Raw genomic sequence first — 19671 nt, 5'->3', positions numbered from 1 at the left:
TCGCTTTTTTTCCCTCACCCCCGTTGCGCCAACTCCGTACACACATTCCGCAGCCGCCAAAGTTTGATAAGTGACGCAGTTCACTTATCAGAGTTTGTGCCTGCCGTTTTCCTTTTTTTTTTTTCACCCCCCTTTTGCGCCACCTGACTACAACCGTACGTTTTGATCACTGATCCCTGCCCAATCCCCACTTCCACCCCATCTCCCTTCCCCCTCTTTTTACCCCCCTTTGCACCTCCTTCCGTGCGCCCATTTAACAGCCGCCGAGCGTTGATTGGTGACGCAGTTCACCGATCAACTCTCGCGCTCGCTTTTTTCCCTTCAGCCTTTTTGCGCAACCTCCGTACACACATCCCGCAGCCGCCAAACTTTGATAAGTGACGCAGTTCTCTTATCAGAGTTTGTGCCTGCCTTTTTTTTTTTTTTTACAGGTTTTTCTTCTCCTTTTAGCATTTTCTTTTCAGATAAGTTTGCACAAATCACTATCCCCCCACACATACACATACAGTTATCAATAAAGTGCACCCAATCACCATATTCACACAAAAATGTCCCGCTCGTCCCGTTCGTCCCAACAGCGCTATTCATTGGAGGAGGCATATGCTTTCCTTGCCTCCGACACTGATAGCGAGGGAGAGGATCCCACTTTTCTTCACTTTTCTGATTCTTCATCCTCTTCCTCCTCCTCCTCCTCTTCCTCCTCGGGTCCTGCGGAACCACCACGCAGACGCCCCAGGACAGAAGATGAGGCAGCCCCCACCACTCCTGAACCAGCGCTCCCCACTGCGGAACCCACATGGACCTCGCCCCCCGAAAATTACGAGCCACTGATTCCTGATTTTGTTGCAGAATCAGGAATCAAGTTTGACACCACGGGCCTCACAGAAACAGACTTTTTCAAAGTCTTTTTCTCTGAGGATTTTATTAACCTCATGGTGGAGCAAACTAATTTGTATGCTCGTCAATTTTTGGAGCAAAACCCCGGTACATCATTTTCCAACTGGTCTCCTGTAGACGCAGTTGAAATGATGCAGTTTTGGGGCCTGGTCCTCCACATGGGGATCGTGAAGAAGCCAGAAATGCGGCAATATTGGAGTGTAGATGTTTTATATAACACTCCAGTATTCCGAATGGCCATGGTTCGGAGACGTTTTGAGGCCATCCATAAATTCCTGCATTATTCCGATAATGCACAGTGTCCCGCACGAGATGACCCCAACTTTGACCGTCTGTTCAAAGTTCGGCCGGTCATCGAACACTTCAACAAAAAGTTTTCTGAAGTGTACGTGCCCAAAAGGGACATCTGCGTGGATGAGTCCTTGGTCCATTTTAAGGGGCGGCTCGGATTCCGTCAATACCTGCCCAACAAAAGGGCCAGGTACGGAATCAAACTCTACAAGCTGTGTGAGAGTGCCTCAGGGTACATCCACAGGTTTAGAGTGTATGAAGGGAAGGACAGCAGGATTGAACCCCCTGAGTGTCCTCCTGTCCTGGGAGTGAGTGGGAAGATCGTGTGGGATTTGGTGCACCCACTGCTGGATAAAGGTTATCACCTCTATACTGATAACTTTTATACCAGCATCCCACTCTACAAATCCCTCTCTGCGCGAGGTACCGCAGCCTGCGGTACTGTGCGCAAAAATCAGAGAGGCCTCCCAAAGACGCTACTTCGGCAGATGCTCAGAAAAGGTGAGAGCAAGGCCCAATGTAGCGACCACCTGCTGGTGGTCAAGTACAAGGACAAGAGGGATGTCCTTCTCTTGACCACCATACATGGTGATGGCAGAGCCCTCAGCACTGTACGGGGTACCTCTACACAGGTCTGCAAACCGGACTGTGTACTGGGCTACAACAAAAGCATGGGGGGGGTTGATCTCTCTGATCAACTCCTCCAACCATACAGTGCTTTGAGAAAGGCCAAGGTGTGGTACAAAAAGTTGGCCGTCCACATCGTACAAATGGCAATGCTCAACGCTTTCCTGCTGTTACGATGTGCACGCCACACCGATACGTCGTACCTTCAGTTCCAGGAGGTAGTGGTTAAGGCCCTGATATTTGGTACTCCGGAAGGAGAGGGCCCCAGTACTTCCGGAACTGAAGGTGCTCGTATCGTACCAGGCCAGCATTTTCCGGGGGTGGTCCCGCCAACCGGCAGAAAAGGTAAGCCGCAAAAAAGGTGCCGAGTGTGTTACAAAAGGGGAATACGCAAGGACACCATTTATCAATGCGACACCTGCCCCGAAAAACCTGGCCTGTGTATGAAGGATTGCTTCAGATTGTACCACACCTCCATGCACTACTAATTTACTTTACAAGAAAGCGTACATTAGTTCCAAAAAGGGGGCACATCTAGATAAGTTCCTTGGGGGGGGTCTAGGTTCCAAAATGATGTCACTTGTGGGTTTTTTTTACTGTTTAGGCACATCAGGGGCTCTGCAAACGGAACATGACGACCGCAGACAATTTCTGCATTCCAAAACGTCACAACTTCCCTTTCGAGCCCCAACGTGTGCCTAAACAGTTTTTTCCCACATATGGCGTACCAGCGTAATCAGGACAATTTGGACAACAACTTTTGATGTCCAATTTCTCCTGTTACCTTTGGGAAAATTAAAAATTGGGGACTAAAATATCATTTTTGTGGGAAAAAATAGGATTTTTTATTTTCACGCCTGGGCATTATAAACTTTAGTGAAGCACGTGGGGGTTCAAATTTCTCACCAAACACCTAGATAAGTTCCTTAGGGGGTACAGTTTCCAAAATGGGGTCACTTGTGGGGGGTTTCTACTGTTTAGTCACATCAGGGGCTCTGCAAATGGAACATGATGCCAGCAGAACATTCCATCAAAGTCTGCATTCCAAAACGTCACTACTTCCCTTTCGAGCCCCAACGTGTGCCCAAACAGTAGTTCCTCCCCACATATGGGGTATCAGCGTACTCAGGACAAATTGGACAACAACTTTTGGGGTCCAATTTCTCCTGGTACCCTTGGGAAAATTAAAAATTGGGGACTAAAATATCATTTTTGTGGGAAAAAATAGGATTTTTTATTTTCACGCCTGGGCATTATAAACTTTAGTGAAGCACGTGGGGGTTCAAAATTCTCACCACACAACTAGATAAGTTCCTTAGGGGGTACAGTTTCCAAAATGGGGTCACTTGTGGGGGGTTTCTACTGTTTAGTCACATCAGGGGCTCTGCAAATGGAACATGATGCCAGCAGAACATTCCATCAAAGTCTGCATTCCAAAACGTCACTACTTCCCTTTCGAGCCCCAACGTGTGCCCAAACAGTAGTTCCTCCCCACATATGTGGTATCAGCGTACTCAGGACAAATTGGACAACAACTTTTGGGGTCCAATTTCTCCTGGTACCCTTGGGAAAATTAAAAATTGGGGACTAAAATATCATTTTTGTAGGAAAAAATAGGATTTTTTATTTTCACGCCTGGGCATTATATACTTTAGTGAAGCACGTGGGGGTTCAAAATTCTCACCACACAACTAGATAAGTTCCTTAGAGGGTCTAGTTTCCAAAATGGGGTCATTTGTGGGGGGTTTCCACTGTTTAGGCACATCATGGGCTCTCCAAACGCGACATGGCGTCCGATCTCAATTCCAGCCAAAGTTAGTTTGAAAAAGTCAAACGGCGCTCCTTTCCTTCTGAGCCCTGCCATGCGCCCAAACAGTGGTTCCCCCCAAATATGGGGTATCAGCGTACTCAGGACAAATTGGACAACAACTTTTGGGGTCCAATTTCTCCTTTTACCCTTGAGAAAATAAAAAATTGGGGACTAAACGATCATGTTTGTGGAAAAAAATAGGAATTTTTTTTTTCACGCCCGGGCGTTATAAACTTTCGTGAAGCACTTGGGGGATAAAAGTGCTCATGACACATCTAGATAAGTTCCTTAGGGGGTCTAGTTTCCAAAATGGGGTCACTTGTGGGGGGTTTCCACTGTTTAGGCACATCAGGGGGTCGCCAAACGCGACATGGCGTCCGATCTCAATTCCAGCCAAAGTTAGCTTGAAAAAGTCAAACGGCGCTCCTTTCCTTCTGAGCCCTGCCATGCGCCCAAACAGTGGTCCCCCCCCCACATATGGGGTATCAGCGTACTCAGGACAAATTGGACAACAACTTTTGGGGTCCAATTTCTCCTTTTACCCTTGAGAAAATAAAAAATTGGGGACTAAACGATCATGTTTGTGGAAAAAATAGGAATTTTTTTTTTCACGCCCGGGCGTTATAAACTTTCGTGAAGCACTTGGGGGATAAAAGTGCTCATGACACATCTAGATAAGTTCCTTAGGGGGTCTAGTTTCCAAAATGGGGTCATTTGTGGGGGGTTTCCACTGTTTAGGCACATCAGGGGGTCGCCAAACGCGACATGGCGTCCGATCTCAATTCCAGCCAAATTTAGCTTGAAAAAGTCAAACGGCGCTCCTTTCCTTCTGAGCCCTGCCATGCGCCCAAACAGTGGTCCCCCCCCACATATGGGGTATCAGCGTACTCAGGACAAATTGGACAACAACTTTTGGGGTCCAATTTCTCCTTTTACCCTTGAGAAAATAAAAAATTGGGGACTAAACGATCATGTTTGTGGAAAAAATAGGAATTTTTTTTTTCACGCCCGGGCGTTATAAACTTTCGTGAAGCACTTGGGGGATAAAAGTGCTCATGACACATCTAGATAAGTTCCTTAGGGGGTCTAGTTTCCAAAATGGGGTCATTTGTGGGGGGTTTCCACTGTTTAGGCACATCAGGGGGTCGCCAAACGCGACATGGCGTCCGATCTCAATTCCAGCCAAATTTAGCTTGAAAAAGTCAAACGGCGCTCCTTTCCTTCTGAGCCCTGCCATGCGCCCAAACAGTGGTCCCCCCCCCCACATATGGGGTATCAGCGTACTCAGGACAAATTGGACAACAACTTTTGGGGTCCAATTTCTCCTTTTACCCTTGAGAAAATAAAAAATTGGGGACTAAACGATCATGTTTGTGGAAAAAATAGGAATTTTTTTTTTCACGCCCGGGCATTATATACTTTAGTGAAGCACGTGGGGGTTCAAAATTCTCACCACACAACTAGATAAGTTCCTTAGAGGGTCTAGTTTCCAAAATGGGGTCATTTGTGGGGGGTTTCCACTGTTTAGGCACATCATGGGCTCTCCAAACGCGACATGGCGTCCGATCTCAATTCCAGCCAAAGTTAGTTTGAAAAAGTCAAACGGCGCTCCTTTCCTTCTGAGCCCTGCCATGCGCCCAAACAGTGGTTCCCCCCAAATATGGGGTATCAGCGTACTCAGGACAAATTGGACAACAACTTTTGGGGTCCAATTTCTCCTTTTACCCTTGAGAAAATAAAAAATTGGGGACTAAACGATCATGTTTGTGGAAAAAATAGGAATTTTTTTTTTCACGCCCGGGCGTTATAAACTTTCGTGAAGCACTTGGGGGATAAAAGTGCTCATGACACATCTAGATAAGTTCCTTAGGGGGTCTAGTTTCCAAAATGGGGTCACTTGTGGGGGGTTTCCACTGTTTAGGCACATCAGGGGGTCGCCAAACGCGACATGGCGTCCGATCTCAATTCCAGCCAAAGTTAGCTTGAAAAAGTCAAACGGCGCTCCTTTCCTTCTGAGCCCTGCCATGCGCCCAAACAGTGGTCCCCCCCCCACATATGGGGTATCAGCGTACTCAGGACAAATTGGACAACAACTTTTGGGGTCCAATTTCTCCTTTTACCCTTGAGAAAATAAAAAATTGGGGACTAAACGATCATGTTTGTGGAAAAAATAGGAATTTTTTTTTTCACGCCCGGGCGTTATAAACTTTCGTGAAGCACTTGGGGGATAAAAGTGCTCATGACACATCTAGATAAGTTCCTTAGGGGGTCTAGTTTCCAAAATGGGGTCATTTGTGGGGGGTTTCCACTGTTTAGGCACATCAGGGGGTCGCCAAACGCGACATGGCGTCCGATCTCAATTCCAGCCAAATTTAGCTTGAAAAAGTCAAACGGCGCTCCTTTCCTTCTGAGCCCTGCCATGCGCCCAAACAGTGGTCCCCCCCCACATATGGGGTATCAGCGTACTCAGGACAAATTGGACAACAACTTTTGGGGTCCAATTTCTCCTTTTACCCTTGAGAAAATAAAAAATTGGGGACTAAACGATCATGTTTGTGGAAAAAATAGGAATTTTTTTTTTCACGCCCGGGCGTTATAAACTTTCGTGAAGCACTTGGGGGATAAAAGTGCTCATGACACATCTAGATAAGTTCCTTAGGGGGTCTAGTTTCCAAAATGGGGTCATTTGTGGGGGGTTTCCACTGTTTAGGCACATCAGGGGGTCGCCAAACGCGACATGGCGTCCGATCTCAATTCCAGCCAAATTTAGCTTGAAAAAGTCAAACGGCGCTCCTTTCCTTCTGAGCCCTGCCATGCGCCCAAACAGTGGTCCCCCCCCACATATGGGGTATCAGCGTACTCAGGACAAATTGGACAACAACTTTTGGGGTCCAATTTCTCCTTTTACCCTTGAGAAAATAAAAAATTGGGGACTAAACGATCATGTTTGTGGAAAAAATAGGAATTTTTTTTTTCACGCCCGGGCGTTATAAACTTTCGTGAATAACTTGGGGGATAAAAGTGCTCATGACACATCTAGATAAGTTCCTTAGGGGGTCTAGTTTCCAAAATGGGGTCATTTGTGGGGGGTTTCCACTGTTTAGGCACATCAGGGGGTCGCCAAACGCGACATGGCGTCCGATCTCAATTCCAGCCAAATTTAGCTTGAAAAAGTCAAACGGCGCTCCTTTCCTTCTGAGCCCTGCCATGCGCCCAAACAGTGGTCCCCCCCACATATGGGGTATCAGCGTACTCAGGACAAATTGGACAACAACTTTTGGGGTCCAATTTCTCCTTTTACCCTTGAGAAAATAAAAAATTGGGGACTAAACGATCATGTTTGTGGAAAAAATAGGATTTTTTTTTTTCACGCCCGGGCGTTATAAACTTTCGTGAAGCACTTGGGGGATAAAAGTGCTCATGACACATCTAGATAAGTTCCTTAGGGGGTCTAGTTTCCAAAATGGGGTCATTTGTGGGAGGTTTCCACTGCTTAGGCACATCAGGGGGTCGCCAAACGCGACATGGCGTCCGATCTCAATTCCAGCCAAATTTAGCTTGAAAAAGTCAAACGGCGCTCCTTTCCTTCTGAGCCCTGCCATGCGCCCAAACAGTGGTCCCCCCCACATATGGGGTATCAGCGTACTCAGGACAAATTGGACAACAACTTTTGGGGTCCAATTTCTCCTTTTACCCTTGAGAAAATAAAAAATTGGGGACTAAACGATCATGTTTGTGGAAAAAATAGGATTTTTTTTTTTCATGCCCGGGCGTTATAAACTTTCGTGAAGCACTTGGGGGATAAAAGTGCTCATGACACATCTAGATAAGTTCCTTAGGGGGTCTAGTTTCCAAAATAGGGTCACTTGTGGGGGGTTTCCACTGTTTAGGCACATCAGGGGGTCGCCAAACGCGACATGGCGTCCGATCTCAATTCCAGCCAAATTTAGCTTGAAAAAGTCAAACGGCGCTCCTTTCCTTCTGAGCCCTGCCATGCGCCCAAAAAGTGGTTCCCCCTCACATGTGGGATATCAGCGTACTCAGGATAAATTGGACAACAACTTTTGAGGTCCATTTTCTCTTTTTACCCTTGGGAAATTAAAAAGATTATTGCTGAAAGATCATTTTTGTGACTAAAAAGTAAAATGTTAATTTTTTCCTTCCATGTTGCTTCTGCTGCTGTGAATCACCTGAAGGGTTAATAAACTTCTTGAATGTGGTTTTGAGCACCTTGAGGGGTGCAGTTTTTAGAATGGTGTCGCTTTTGGGTATTTTCTGCCATATAGACCCTTCAAAATGACTTCAAATGTGAGGTGGTCCCTAAAAAAAATGGTTTTGTAAATTTGGTTGTAAAAATGAGAAATTGCTGGTCAAATTTTAACCCTTATAACTTCCTTGAAAAAAAAAAGTTTGTTTCAAAAATTGTGCTGATGTAAAGTAGACATGTGGGAAATGTTATTTATTAACTATATTGTGTCACATAACTCTCTGGTTTAACAGAATAAAAATTCAAAGTTGGAAAATTGTGAAATTTTCAAAATTTTCGCCAAATTTCCATTTTTTTCACAAATAAACGCAAGTTATATCGAAGAAATTTTAGCACTATCATGAAGTACAATATGTTACAAGAAAACAATCTCAGAATCGCTAAGATCCGTTGAAGCGTTTCGGAGTTATAACCTCATAAAGGGACAGTGGTCAGAATTGTAAAAATTGGCCTGGTCATTAACGTGCAAACCACCCTTGGGGGTAAAGGGGTTAATATGAGTGAATAGTTTAGTGAATGCCTTGGTGGTATTCACATGTACAGTGGGTACAGAAAGTATTCAGACCCTTTTACATTTTTCACTCTTTGTTTCATTGCAGCCATTTGGTTAATTCAAAAAAGTTTATTTTTTCACATTAATGTACACTCTGCACCCCATCTTGACTGAAAAAAAAACAGAAATGTAGTAATTTTTGCAAATTTATTAAAAAAGAAAAGCTTAAATATCACATAGTCATAAGTATTCAGACCCCTTCCTCAGACACTCATATTTAAGTCAAATGCTGTCCATTTCCTTGTGATCCTCCTTGAGATTGTTCTACTCCTTCATTAGGCCAGTATGGTTTAATTAAACTGATAGGACTTGATTTGGAAAGGCACACACCTGTCTATATAAGACCTCACAGCTCACAGTGCATATCAGACCAAATGAGAATCATGAGGTCCAAGGAACTGGCCAAAGAGCTCAGAGACAGAACTGTGGCAAGGCACACATCTGGCCAAGGTTACAAAAGAATTTCTGCAGTACTCAAGGTTCCTAAGAGCACAGTGACCTCCATAATCCTTAAATAGAAGAAGTTTGGGACCACCAGAAGTCTTCCTAGACCTGACCGTCCAGCCAAACTGAGCAATCGTGGGAGAGGAGCCTTGAGAGGTAAAGAAGAACCCCAAGATCATTGTGGCTGAGCTTCAGAGATGCAGTAGGGAGATGGTAGAAAGTTCCACAAAGTCAACTATCACTGCACCTCTTCACTAGTCAGGCCTTCATGGCAGAGTGGCCCAACGGAAGCCTCTCCTCAGTGCAAGCCTCTATATAGTTTGCTATACAACACATGAAGGACTCCCAGACTATGAGAAATAAGATTCTCTGGTCTGATGAGATGAAGATAGACCTTTTTGGTGATAATTCTAAGTGGTATGTGTGTAGAAAACCAGGCACTGCTCATCACCTGCCCAATACAATCCCAACAGTGGCAGCATCATGCTATGGGGGTGTTTTTCAGCTGCAGAGACAGGTTGACTGGCTGTCATTGAAGGAAAAATGAATGCGGCCAAGTACAGATATATCCTGGATGAAAATCTCTTGCAGAGTGCTCTGGACCTCAGACTTGGCCGAAAGTTTACCTTCCAACAAGACAATGACCCTAAGCACACAGCTAAAATAACAAAGGAGTGGCTTCAGAACAACGCTGTGACCATTCTTGACTCGCCCAGCCAGAACCCTGACCTAAACCCAACAGAGCATCTCTGGAGAGACCTGAAAATGGCTGTCCACCAACGTTCACCATCCAACCTGACAGAAGTGGAGAAGATCTGCAAGGATGAATGGCAGAGGATGCCCAAATCCAGGTGTGAAAAACTTGTTGCATCATTCCCAAGAAGACTGGCTGTACTAGCTCAAAAGGTGCTTCTACTCAATACTGAGCAAAGGGTCTGAATACTTATAACCATGTGATATTTCAGTTTTTCTTTTTTAATAAATTTGCAAAAATGTCTACATTTCTGTTTTTTTTTCAGTCAAGATGGTGTGGAGAGTGAAAATTAATGAGAAAAAAATGAATTTTTTTTAATTTACCAAGCGGCTGCAATGAAACAAAGAGTGAAAAATTTAAAGGGGTCTGAATAATTTCCGTAACCACTGTAAGTACTAATATTGGAGTAACCCACTCCTTTTTACTTTTCCATATAGTCATGAAGAGACTGATATGAATATGTCTCTAGCCAAAGTGAATAGAATATGTATGTGCTTTTTGAATAATTTTTACCGTCTAGTACAGCATAGGGTCTAATACAAATTCATATCCAGAAACAATCCCTATAGATGTATGTATTCTCCATACCTGCCCTTGACCAGATACGGAGTGGATAAGGCTGTGTTGCTCTTGGGAAGTTCCGGCATCGATGGTAAGAAGCCTGTAAATAATGCCACTAGACTAGTCCAGTAGGCTGGAAAAAATATATGTTTGCCATATTTAGAAAGAACATATTTTTGTTAGCAGAAAACAGACTTTCTACCACAGAATATCCAGCTCCATTACGGAGTGTGTATCATACAACATTAAAAAGTCAAAACAGGAGTTTAAAACGTGTTGGAGCATTACCCTATTGTTGTGTTTTGAAGGATTTTGTGCCTCTTTACCAAGACTTTGAAAATTTCTACACAAGAAATATCTACATGCGCCTCCGTGATGCTTTTAATCGACCCATATGCAGTGTCCCAGGGCCTCAGTTTCACCTAATGGAGCGAGTAACTGATGACTACAACTGGACCTACAGGTGACCATTCCGCTACTTCTCTTTTTAATTAGCTTCAGTTAATTTTGGTTCATTTATTCTATTCATCCATTGCTGATTTTAGTGAAGAAAGCCGTCATCAAGGAGAATCGCTCTTTCTATTTCCCACATTCTGTGTTAGGGCAAATTCAGACATAGATTATAGAACATAAAAATTTGCGTCATTTATCACTGTTTTGGATTGAAATTTAATCAGTGTTTCAGTTTTTACCATCAGTATTTCATCTGTGATTTTTCACAAAAACATTGCAAAGCTTCTCTTATCCATTACCAATGTTAATCACGGACAGCACATGGACTGCTCGCTGATGCCATTCATGACTTCAACAGACCCATAGACTTGAATGGCTTGATTCATGACTCAAATGAAAAATGGACAAAATCGCCTACCTATGGTCCGCAAACAAATACAGTGGGTATGGAAAGTATTCAGACCCCTTTAAATTTTCCAATCTTTGTTTCATTTCAGCCATTTGGTAAATTCAGAAAAGTTCTTTTTTTTATGTACACTCTGCACCCCATCTTGATTGAAAAAACTCAAATATAGACATTTTTGCAAATTTATTAATAAAGAGAAACTGAAATATCACATGGTCATAAGTATTCAGACCCTTTGCTCAGTATTGAGTAGAAGCACCCTCTTAAGCTAGTACAGCCATAAGTTTTTCACACCTGGATTTGGGGATCCTCTGCCATTCTTCCTTGCAGATCCTCTCCAGTTCTGTCAGGTTGCATGGTGAACATTGGTGGACAGCCATTTGTAGGTCTCACCAGAAATGCTCAATTGGGTTTAAGTCAGGGCTCTGGCTGGGCCAGTCAAGAATGGTCACAGAGTTTTTATGAAGCCACTCCTTTGTTGTTTTACCTGTGCGCTTAGGGTCATTGTCTTGTTGGAAGGTGAACCTTCGGCCAAGTCCGAGATCCAGAGCACTCTGGAAGAGGTTTTCATCCAGGATATCTCTGTACTTGGCCGCATTCATGTTTCCTTCAATGGCAACCAGTCATCCTGTTCCTGCAGCTGAAAAACAGCCCTATAGCATGATGCTGCCACCACCATGTTTCACTGTTGGGATTGTATTGAGCAGGTTATGAGCAGTGCCTGGTTTTCTCCACACATACCGCTTAGAATTATCACCAAAAAGGACTATCTTCATCTCATCAGATCAGAGAATCTTATTTCTCATAGTCTGGGAGTCCTTTATGTGGTTTTTAGCAAACTCTATGATGGCTTTCATATGTCTTGCATTGAGGAGAAGCTTCCATTGGGCCACTCTACCATAAAGGTCTGACTGGTGGAGGGCTGCAGTGATGCAGTGAGTTGACTTTGTGGAACTTTCTACCATCTCCCTACTGCATCTCAGAAGCTCAGCCACACTGATCTTGCGGTTCTTCTTTACCTCTCAGCAAGGCTCTTCTCCCACAATTGCTCAGTTTGGCTGGACGGCCAGGTCTAGGTAGAGTTCTGGTGGTCCCAAACTTCTTCAATTTAAGTATTATGGAGGTCACTGTGCTCTTAGGAACCTTGAGTACTGCAGAAATTCTTTTGTGACCTTGGCCAGATGTGTGCCTTGCCACAATTCTGTCTCTGAGCTCCTTGGCCAGTTCCTTTGACCTTATGATTGTTATTTGGTCTGACATGCACTGTGAGCTGTGAAGTCTTATATAGATAGGTGTGTGCCTCTACAAGTCAAGTCTAGTTTTTTTCAATCAAGATGGGGTGCAAAGTGTACATTAATAGTGAGAAAAAAATTAACTTTTTCAATTTGCCAAATGGCTGTAATGTAAAGGGGTCTGAATACTTTCGGTACCCACTGTATGCACATATGAACAGAACCATAATTAATAAAAGTTACATGTACTACCCATGAAAACAATGGATAGAATAAATATGTAACTCATGAACATCTGAATAAGTCCTTAGTTTCCCATGCGGTACTATTAGAAAAATTTGTCAATATGTAAAACAATCTCCAAGAACATTTATACTCCTGCACAAATCTCACCACTTGAGATCTGAAGTCTGGCCACCGTTTTGTATAATGTTACACTGTTCAAAAAATAAAGGGAAAACTAAAATAACACATCCTAGATATCCCTGAATGTGATATTTCAGTTGCAAATCTTTATTCATTACATAGTGGAATGCATTGAGAAGAATAAAACATCAAAATGATTAATGTAAATCAAAACTAATATCCCATGGAGTTCTGGATTTGGAATTATACTGAAAATCAAAGTGGAAAATCAAATTATAGGCTGATCCAACTTCAGTGGAAATGCCTCAAGACAAGTAAATGATGCTCAGTATAGTGTGTGACCTCCACGTGCCTGTTTGACCTCCCTACAATACCTCAGCATGGTTCTGATGAGGCAGCAGATGTTCTCGTGAGGGATCTACTCCCAGACCTGGATTAAAGCATCAGTCAACTCTTGCATAGTCTGTGGTGCAATGTGGCATTGGTAGTTGGAAAGAGACATGATGTCCCAGATGTGCTGGATTAGATTCAGGTCTGGGGAACAGGCAGGCCAGTCCATAGCATTAATGCCTTCATCATTCAGGAAATTCTGATACAGTTCATTCACATGAGGCCTAGCATTGTCATGCATCAGTAGGAACCCAGGGCCCAGTGCACCTGCATATGGTCTTGCAAGGGGTCCGATAATCGCATCCCGCTACCTAATGGCAGTCAGGGTACCTCTGGCTAGCACATGGAGGGCTGTGCAGCCCTCCAAAGAAATGCCTGCCCACACCATTACTGACGCACTGCCAAACTAGTAATGCTAGAGGATGTTGCAGGCAGCAGAACGTTATCCACGGTGTCTCCAGACTCTGTCAGTCTGTCACATGTGCTCAATATGACCCTGCTCTCATCGGTGAAGAGCACAGATGCCAATGTCGAATTTGCCAATGTTGATGTTCTTTGGCAAATGTCAGTTGCCCTGCTCGGTGTTGTAAGCACAACACCCACTTGTAACATAGTTACATACCAAGGCTGAAAAAAGACATTTGTCCATCCAGTTCAGCCTATATTCTGTCAGAATAAATCTCAAAAACTATGTCCTTCTAAAGAACCTAATAACTGTAAGTTACAATATTGTTACGCTCCAGGAAGACATCCAGGCCGCTCTTGAACACCTTGATTAAGTTCGCCATCACCACCTCCTCAGGCAAGGAATTCCAGATTCTCACTGCCCTAACAGTAAAGAATCTTCTATGTTAGTGGAAAAACCTTCTCTCCTCCAGATGCAGAGAATGCCCCCTTGTAACCATCACCTTCCTTGGTATAAACAGATCCTCAGAGAGATATTTGTATTGTCCCCTTATATACTTATACATGGTTATTAGATCACCCCTCAGTCGTCTTTTTTCTAAATAATCCTAATTTTGCTAATCTCTCTGGGTATTGTAGTTCCCCCCATCTCCTTTATTAATTTTGTTGCCATCTTTTGTACTTGCTCTAGTTCCATTATATCCTTCCTGAGCACCGGTGCCAAAAACTGTACACAGTACTCCATGTGCGGTCTAACCAGGGATTTGTACAGAGGCAGTATAATGCTCTTACCATGTGTATCCAGACCTTTTAATACACCCCATGATCCTGTTTGCCTTGGCAGCTGCTGCCTGGCACTGGCTGCTCCAGGTAAGTTTATCATTAACTAGGATCCCTAAGTCCTTCTCCATGTCAGATTTACCCAGTGGTTTCCCGTTCAGTGTGTAATGGTGATATTGATTAATTCTTCCCATGTGCATAACCTTACATTTATCATTATTAAACCGCATCTGCCAGCTCTCGGCCCAAGTTTCCAAATTATCCAGATCCGTCCGTCTGTAGCAGAATACTATCTTCTCTTGTATTGACTGCTTTACATAGTTTTGTATCATCTGAAAATATCGATATGTTACTGTGTAAACCTTGTGCTAGATCGTTAATAAATATGTTGAAGAGAATAGGTTCCAACATCGACCCCTGTGGTACCCCACTGGTCGCAGCGACCCAGTTAGTTAATATACCATTTATAACCACCCTCTGCTTTCTATTACTAAGCCAATTACCCATTTACACACATTTTCCCCCAGACCCAACATTCTCATTTTGTGTACCAACATCTTGTGTGGCATGGTATCTTGTGTGGCACTTTTGACTGCCAGACCCTCATACCAACCTCATGGAATCTTTCTGACAGTTTGAGCAGATACATGGATGTTAGTGGTCTGCTGGTGGTCATTCTGCAGGGCTCTGGCAGTGCTCCTCCTGTTCCTCTTTGCACAAAGGAGAAGGTAGCGGTCCTGCTGCTGGGTTGTTGCCCTAAAACGGCTCCCTACCCGTCTCCTGGTGTACTGGTATCTGCTTCATGCTCTGGACACTGTGCTGACCAAAACAGCTACCCTCCTTGCCACAGCTCACACTGATGTGCCATCCTGGATGAGCTGCATTACCTGAGCAACTTCTGTGGGATGCTACTGGTCCTCTATGGGTGAGAGCATTGACAAAATGCAAAAATGACTAAAACAACAACCAAAAAGGATGAGAACGGAGAAATGGTCTGTGGTCACCACCTGCAGAACCACTCCTTTATAGGAGTTTTCTTGATAATTGCCTATCATTTTACCTGTTTTCTGTTACATTTACACAACACAGCAGAAATTGTTTCACAATTAGTGTTGCTTCATAACTGGACAGGTTAATTCCACAGAAGTGTGATTGACTTGGAGATACATTGTTTGTTTAAGTGTTTCCTTTATTTTTTTTGAGCAGTGTACTTTTGAGATTGAATTAACATTCTCCTGTCATTTCGATGTGGCAATCCTCAGTCCTTGCTTGTCTGTTGGAGTGCACAGATTCTGTCATGCTAATTAAAGGTTTGGTTTAATCGTAGGTACACTGGAAAAGTCATTAAGGATGTGATAAACATGGGATCCTACAACTATCTGGGTTTCGCAGAAAATAATGAAGAGTCCTTGGAAACAGTGGAGAATGTATTACAGAGATATGGTGCTGGGGTGTGCAGTACCAGACATGAAATGGGTAAGTAGAGTTACAGTTAAATATACGGTCAGGCTAGTTTCACATGTCAAGCCTTAAGAGTTCAAGCATGGATCACAATGACTAGGTCAGCCTTAGGTCTCACAAGACCTGAACTCAGCAGTCTCATATGCGTGTATAAGGCAGGCACGTTAGTGCCATGATATCTATGACCAGTCTGGACATAGTGCTCGGTACTAAATCAGCAAGGGATCATATATTTCCCCCACTGACAATGCATACATATATACAGGTTTAGATGAGGCTTTGGATCTTAAAATTAACTGTTTTATTATCTTTAATACATATTTTCCCAATCAGTGAAAGGACACCCTCAAATATACAAAAAATTAAATATATAAATGTAGCCATTAAAAGAATGCAGATAACATAACAAGCATTGGGATATCATGGTGCAGGAAAGTGTAATTTGACACCTAAGATCACTCAATGGCTTTTGCAATGTTAACTTATCTAAATCCATTTAAGTGAGATAACTTTCTTGCAAAGTTATCAAGATGGCGCTCTTTTTATATAGATAAACTTGGCTACATTTGTATATACTAACATATCCACACTTGCTCCAGGGCATACATGGAAATCATGGGACCTAGTAGTAAAAGTCCTAATTGTCCAGTCCTTCCCCTTAAAGAGAAAAAATTATATACCGGTGTGTGTATATATATATATATATATATATATATATATATACATACATACATACATGTACAAATATGTATATGTGTATATACACTGCTCAAAAAAATAAAGGGAACACTAAAATCCTACATCCTAGATATCACTGAATGAAATATTCCAGTTGTAAATCTTTATTCATTACATTGTGGAAAGTGTTGAGAACAATAAAACCTAAAAATGATCAACATAAATCACAACTAATATCCTACGGAGGTCTGGAGTTGGAATGATGCTCAAAATCATAGTGGAAAATGAAGTTACAGGCTGATCCAACTCCAGTGGAAATGCCTCAAGACAAGGAAATGATGCTCAGTAGGGTTGAGCGACCTTTGCTTTTATAGGATCGGGTCGGGTTTCACGAAACCCGACTTTTTCAAAAGTTGGGTCGAGTGAAATCGGCCGATCCTATAAAAAAGTCGGGGTCGGGGTCGGCCGAAACGCGAAACCCAATGCAGTGCATTGGGTTTCCATGGTTCCCAGGGTCTGAAGGAGCGGAAACTCTCCTTCAGGCCCTGCGATCCATATTTTAGTGTAAAATAAAGAATTAAAATAAAAAATATCGCAATACTTACCCTCTGACGCGCCCTGGTACTAACTGGCAGCCTTTCTTCCTTAGAATCAGCCTTCCAAGACCTTGCGGTGACGTCGCGGCTTCTGATTGGTCGCGCGGCCGCCCATGTGACCGCCGCGCGACCAATCAGAAGCCGTGACGTCACCGCAAGGTCTTGGAAGGCTGATTCTAAGGAAGAAAGGCTGCCGGTTAGTACCAGGGCGCGTCAGAGGGTAAGCATTGCGATATTTTTTATTTTAATTCTTTATTTTACACTTAAATCTGAATTCCGATACCAATTCCCGATATCTTAAACATATCGGGAATCGGTATCGGAATTCCGATTCCAGATTCAAAAGATCGCCGACTTCATGGCCGACCCCACACTGGGGTCGGGTCGGGTTTCATGAAACCCGACCTTGCCAAAAGTCGGCGACTTTTGAAATATTTCGACCCGTTTCGCTCAACCCTAATGCTCAGTAGTGTGTGTGGCCTCCACATGCCTGTATGACCTCCCTAAACGCCTGGGCATATTCCTGATGAGGCGGTGGATGGTCTTCCGAGGGATCTCCTCACAGACCTGGACTAAAGCATCTGCCAACTCCTGTACAGTCTGTGGTGCAATGTGACTTTGGTGGATGGTATAAGACATGATGTGCCAGATGTGTTCAATCTGGTTCAAGTCTGGGGAACGGGCCTGCCAGTCCATTGCCTCAATGCCTTCATCTTGCAGGAACTGCTGACACACTCCAACCACATGAGGTCTGGCATTGTCCTGCATTAAAAGGAACCCAGAGCCAACTGCACCAGCATATGGTCTCACAATGGGTCTGAGCATCTCATCTTGGTACCTAATGGCAGTCAGGCTACCTCTGGTGAGCATATGGAGGGCTGTGCTGCCCTCCAAAGAAATGCCACCCCACACCATTAGTGACCCACTGCCAAACCGGTCATGCTCAAGCATGTAGCAGGCAGCAGATCGCTCTCCACAGCGTCTCCAGACTCTGTCACGTCTGTCACATGTGCTCAGTGGAACCTGCTTTCATCTGTCAAGAGTACAGGGCACTAGTGGTGAATTTGCCAATCCTGATTTTCTGTGGCAAATGCCAAGCATCCTGCACGGTGTTGGGCTGTGAGCACAACCCCATCTGTGGATGTCGGACACTCAGACCATCCTCATAGAGTCGGTTTCTAACCATTGTGCAGACACATGCACATTTGCGGCCTGCTGGAGGTCATTTTGCAGGGCTCTGACAGTGCTCCTCCTGTTCATCCGTGCACAAAGGCTGAGGTAGCGATCCTGCTGCTGGGTTGTTGCCCTCCTACGGCCCCCTCCATGTTTCCTGGTGTACTGGCCTGTCTCCTGGTAGCACCTCCAACCTCTGGACACTATGCTGACAGACACAGCAAACCTTCTTTCCACAGCTCGCATTGATGGGCTATCCTGGATGAGCTGCACTACCTGAGCCACTTTGTGTGGATTGCAGAGTACATCTCATGCTACCACGAGTGTGAAAGCACAACCAACATTCAAAAGTGACCAAAACATCAGCCAGAAAGCATTGGTACTGAGATGTGGTCTGTGGTCCCCACCTGCAGTACCACTCTTTTATTGAGTGTGCCTTGATAATTGCCAATAATTTCCATCTGTTGTCTATTCCATTTGTACAGCAGCATCTGAAATTGATTGTCAAACAGTGTTGCTTCCTAAGTGGACAGTTTGATTTCACAGAAGCTTGATTTACTTGGAGTTATATTCTGTTGTTTAAATGTTCCCTTTATTTTTTGAGCATATATAAACTGTATATAGGAATGCAGAGAAATGCCAACACCACCAACCTGTGTGTTTCTGTGTCTAGTGAAATAGAGGACTTGGCAATCAAGCCATAGAATACCGGGTGCTCACACATAACAAAGTCTACATATGTTCAAAGAAAGAAAAAATTGTGACATTTACTGGTCCTGTAAAATCCAATGTCTTTATTCAGTACAATATTAAAACTGGCTGCAGGGAGGTAGGAAGCACATGAGAGGAACGAAGGTTGTTTCGTTCGTACCTGCGCTTCAGCGGGTCCGTTGAAGCACAAGTACACGCAAAACAGCTTTTAACACATACCGTATATGTTTGGAAAGTAGTCAAATAATTCACAACTTTTAGGCACAGACACAGAAGGGCATACTGCACAACTTTTGTAGACAGGAAGAAGTGTTACGACATGTACACAGTAATTAAGCCCCTTAGTCTTTCACCTACTACAATACTGCTGTTAATACTCCCTTTGAGTATGATGCCCCCAAAAATGCCCCCCTACATACAGTATGAGATCTCTATACTGATTTTATCCACACAAGCATAGTATGATGACCCCAGAGTAACTCCACCAAAGTTTGATTTCCCAACAGCACAGTATGATGTCCCCACAAAATATGATTTTACCACACCCCCACAAATCCCTATACATAGTGTGATGGCCCACAGCTCCCTTTACACAGTATGATGGCCTCCACAGCTACCTATATATATTAAGATATAACCCACATCTCAAACATCTTTTATACAGAATCATGGTATCACAGTCCCCAATAAACATTATGAGGCCCCCATAGTCCCCTATACACATTATGATGTCCCTATAGCTCTTTATACATAGTATGATCGCTCCATAGATCCTTTATTCAGTATGATGGCCCCCACAGCTCCCTATATATATTA

At 43.7% G+C, this 19671-nt stretch overlaps 1 protein-coding gene across 4 annotated transcripts in view; it reads left to right on the top strand.

Moving 5' to 3' along the window:
• Positions 1 to 19671, top strand: part of SPTLC3 (serine palmitoyltransferase long chain base subunit 3) — a 91862-nt gene that overhangs the window by 34853 nt on the left and 37338 nt on the right. For 3 of the 4 annotated variants that reach the window (XM_069768780.1, XM_069768783.1, XM_069768781.1), the window contains 2 exons: positions 10513 to 10667; positions 15564 to 15712. In XM_069768780.1, coding sequence (XP_069624881.1) covers positions 10513 to 10667; positions 15564 to 15712 — 304 coding nt within the window. Of the gene's footprint in view, positions 1 to 9908; positions 10032 to 10512; positions 10668 to 15563; positions 15713 to 19671 lie in introns of all 4 variants that reach the window. The other variant, XM_069768782.1, reaches the window with a different exon arrangement.

Source organism: Ranitomeya imitator, chromosome 5, assembly GCF_032444005.1.
Source record: "Ranitomeya imitator isolate aRanImi1 chromosome 5, aRanImi1.pri, whole genome shotgun sequence".
In the NCBI taxonomy this organism is placed as follows: Eukaryota; Metazoa; Chordata; class Amphibia; order Anura; family Dendrobatidae; genus Ranitomeya; species Ranitomeya imitator.
Note: the sequence above shows the minus strand (reverse complement) of the source record. Positions and strands in the feature narration are given on the sequence as shown.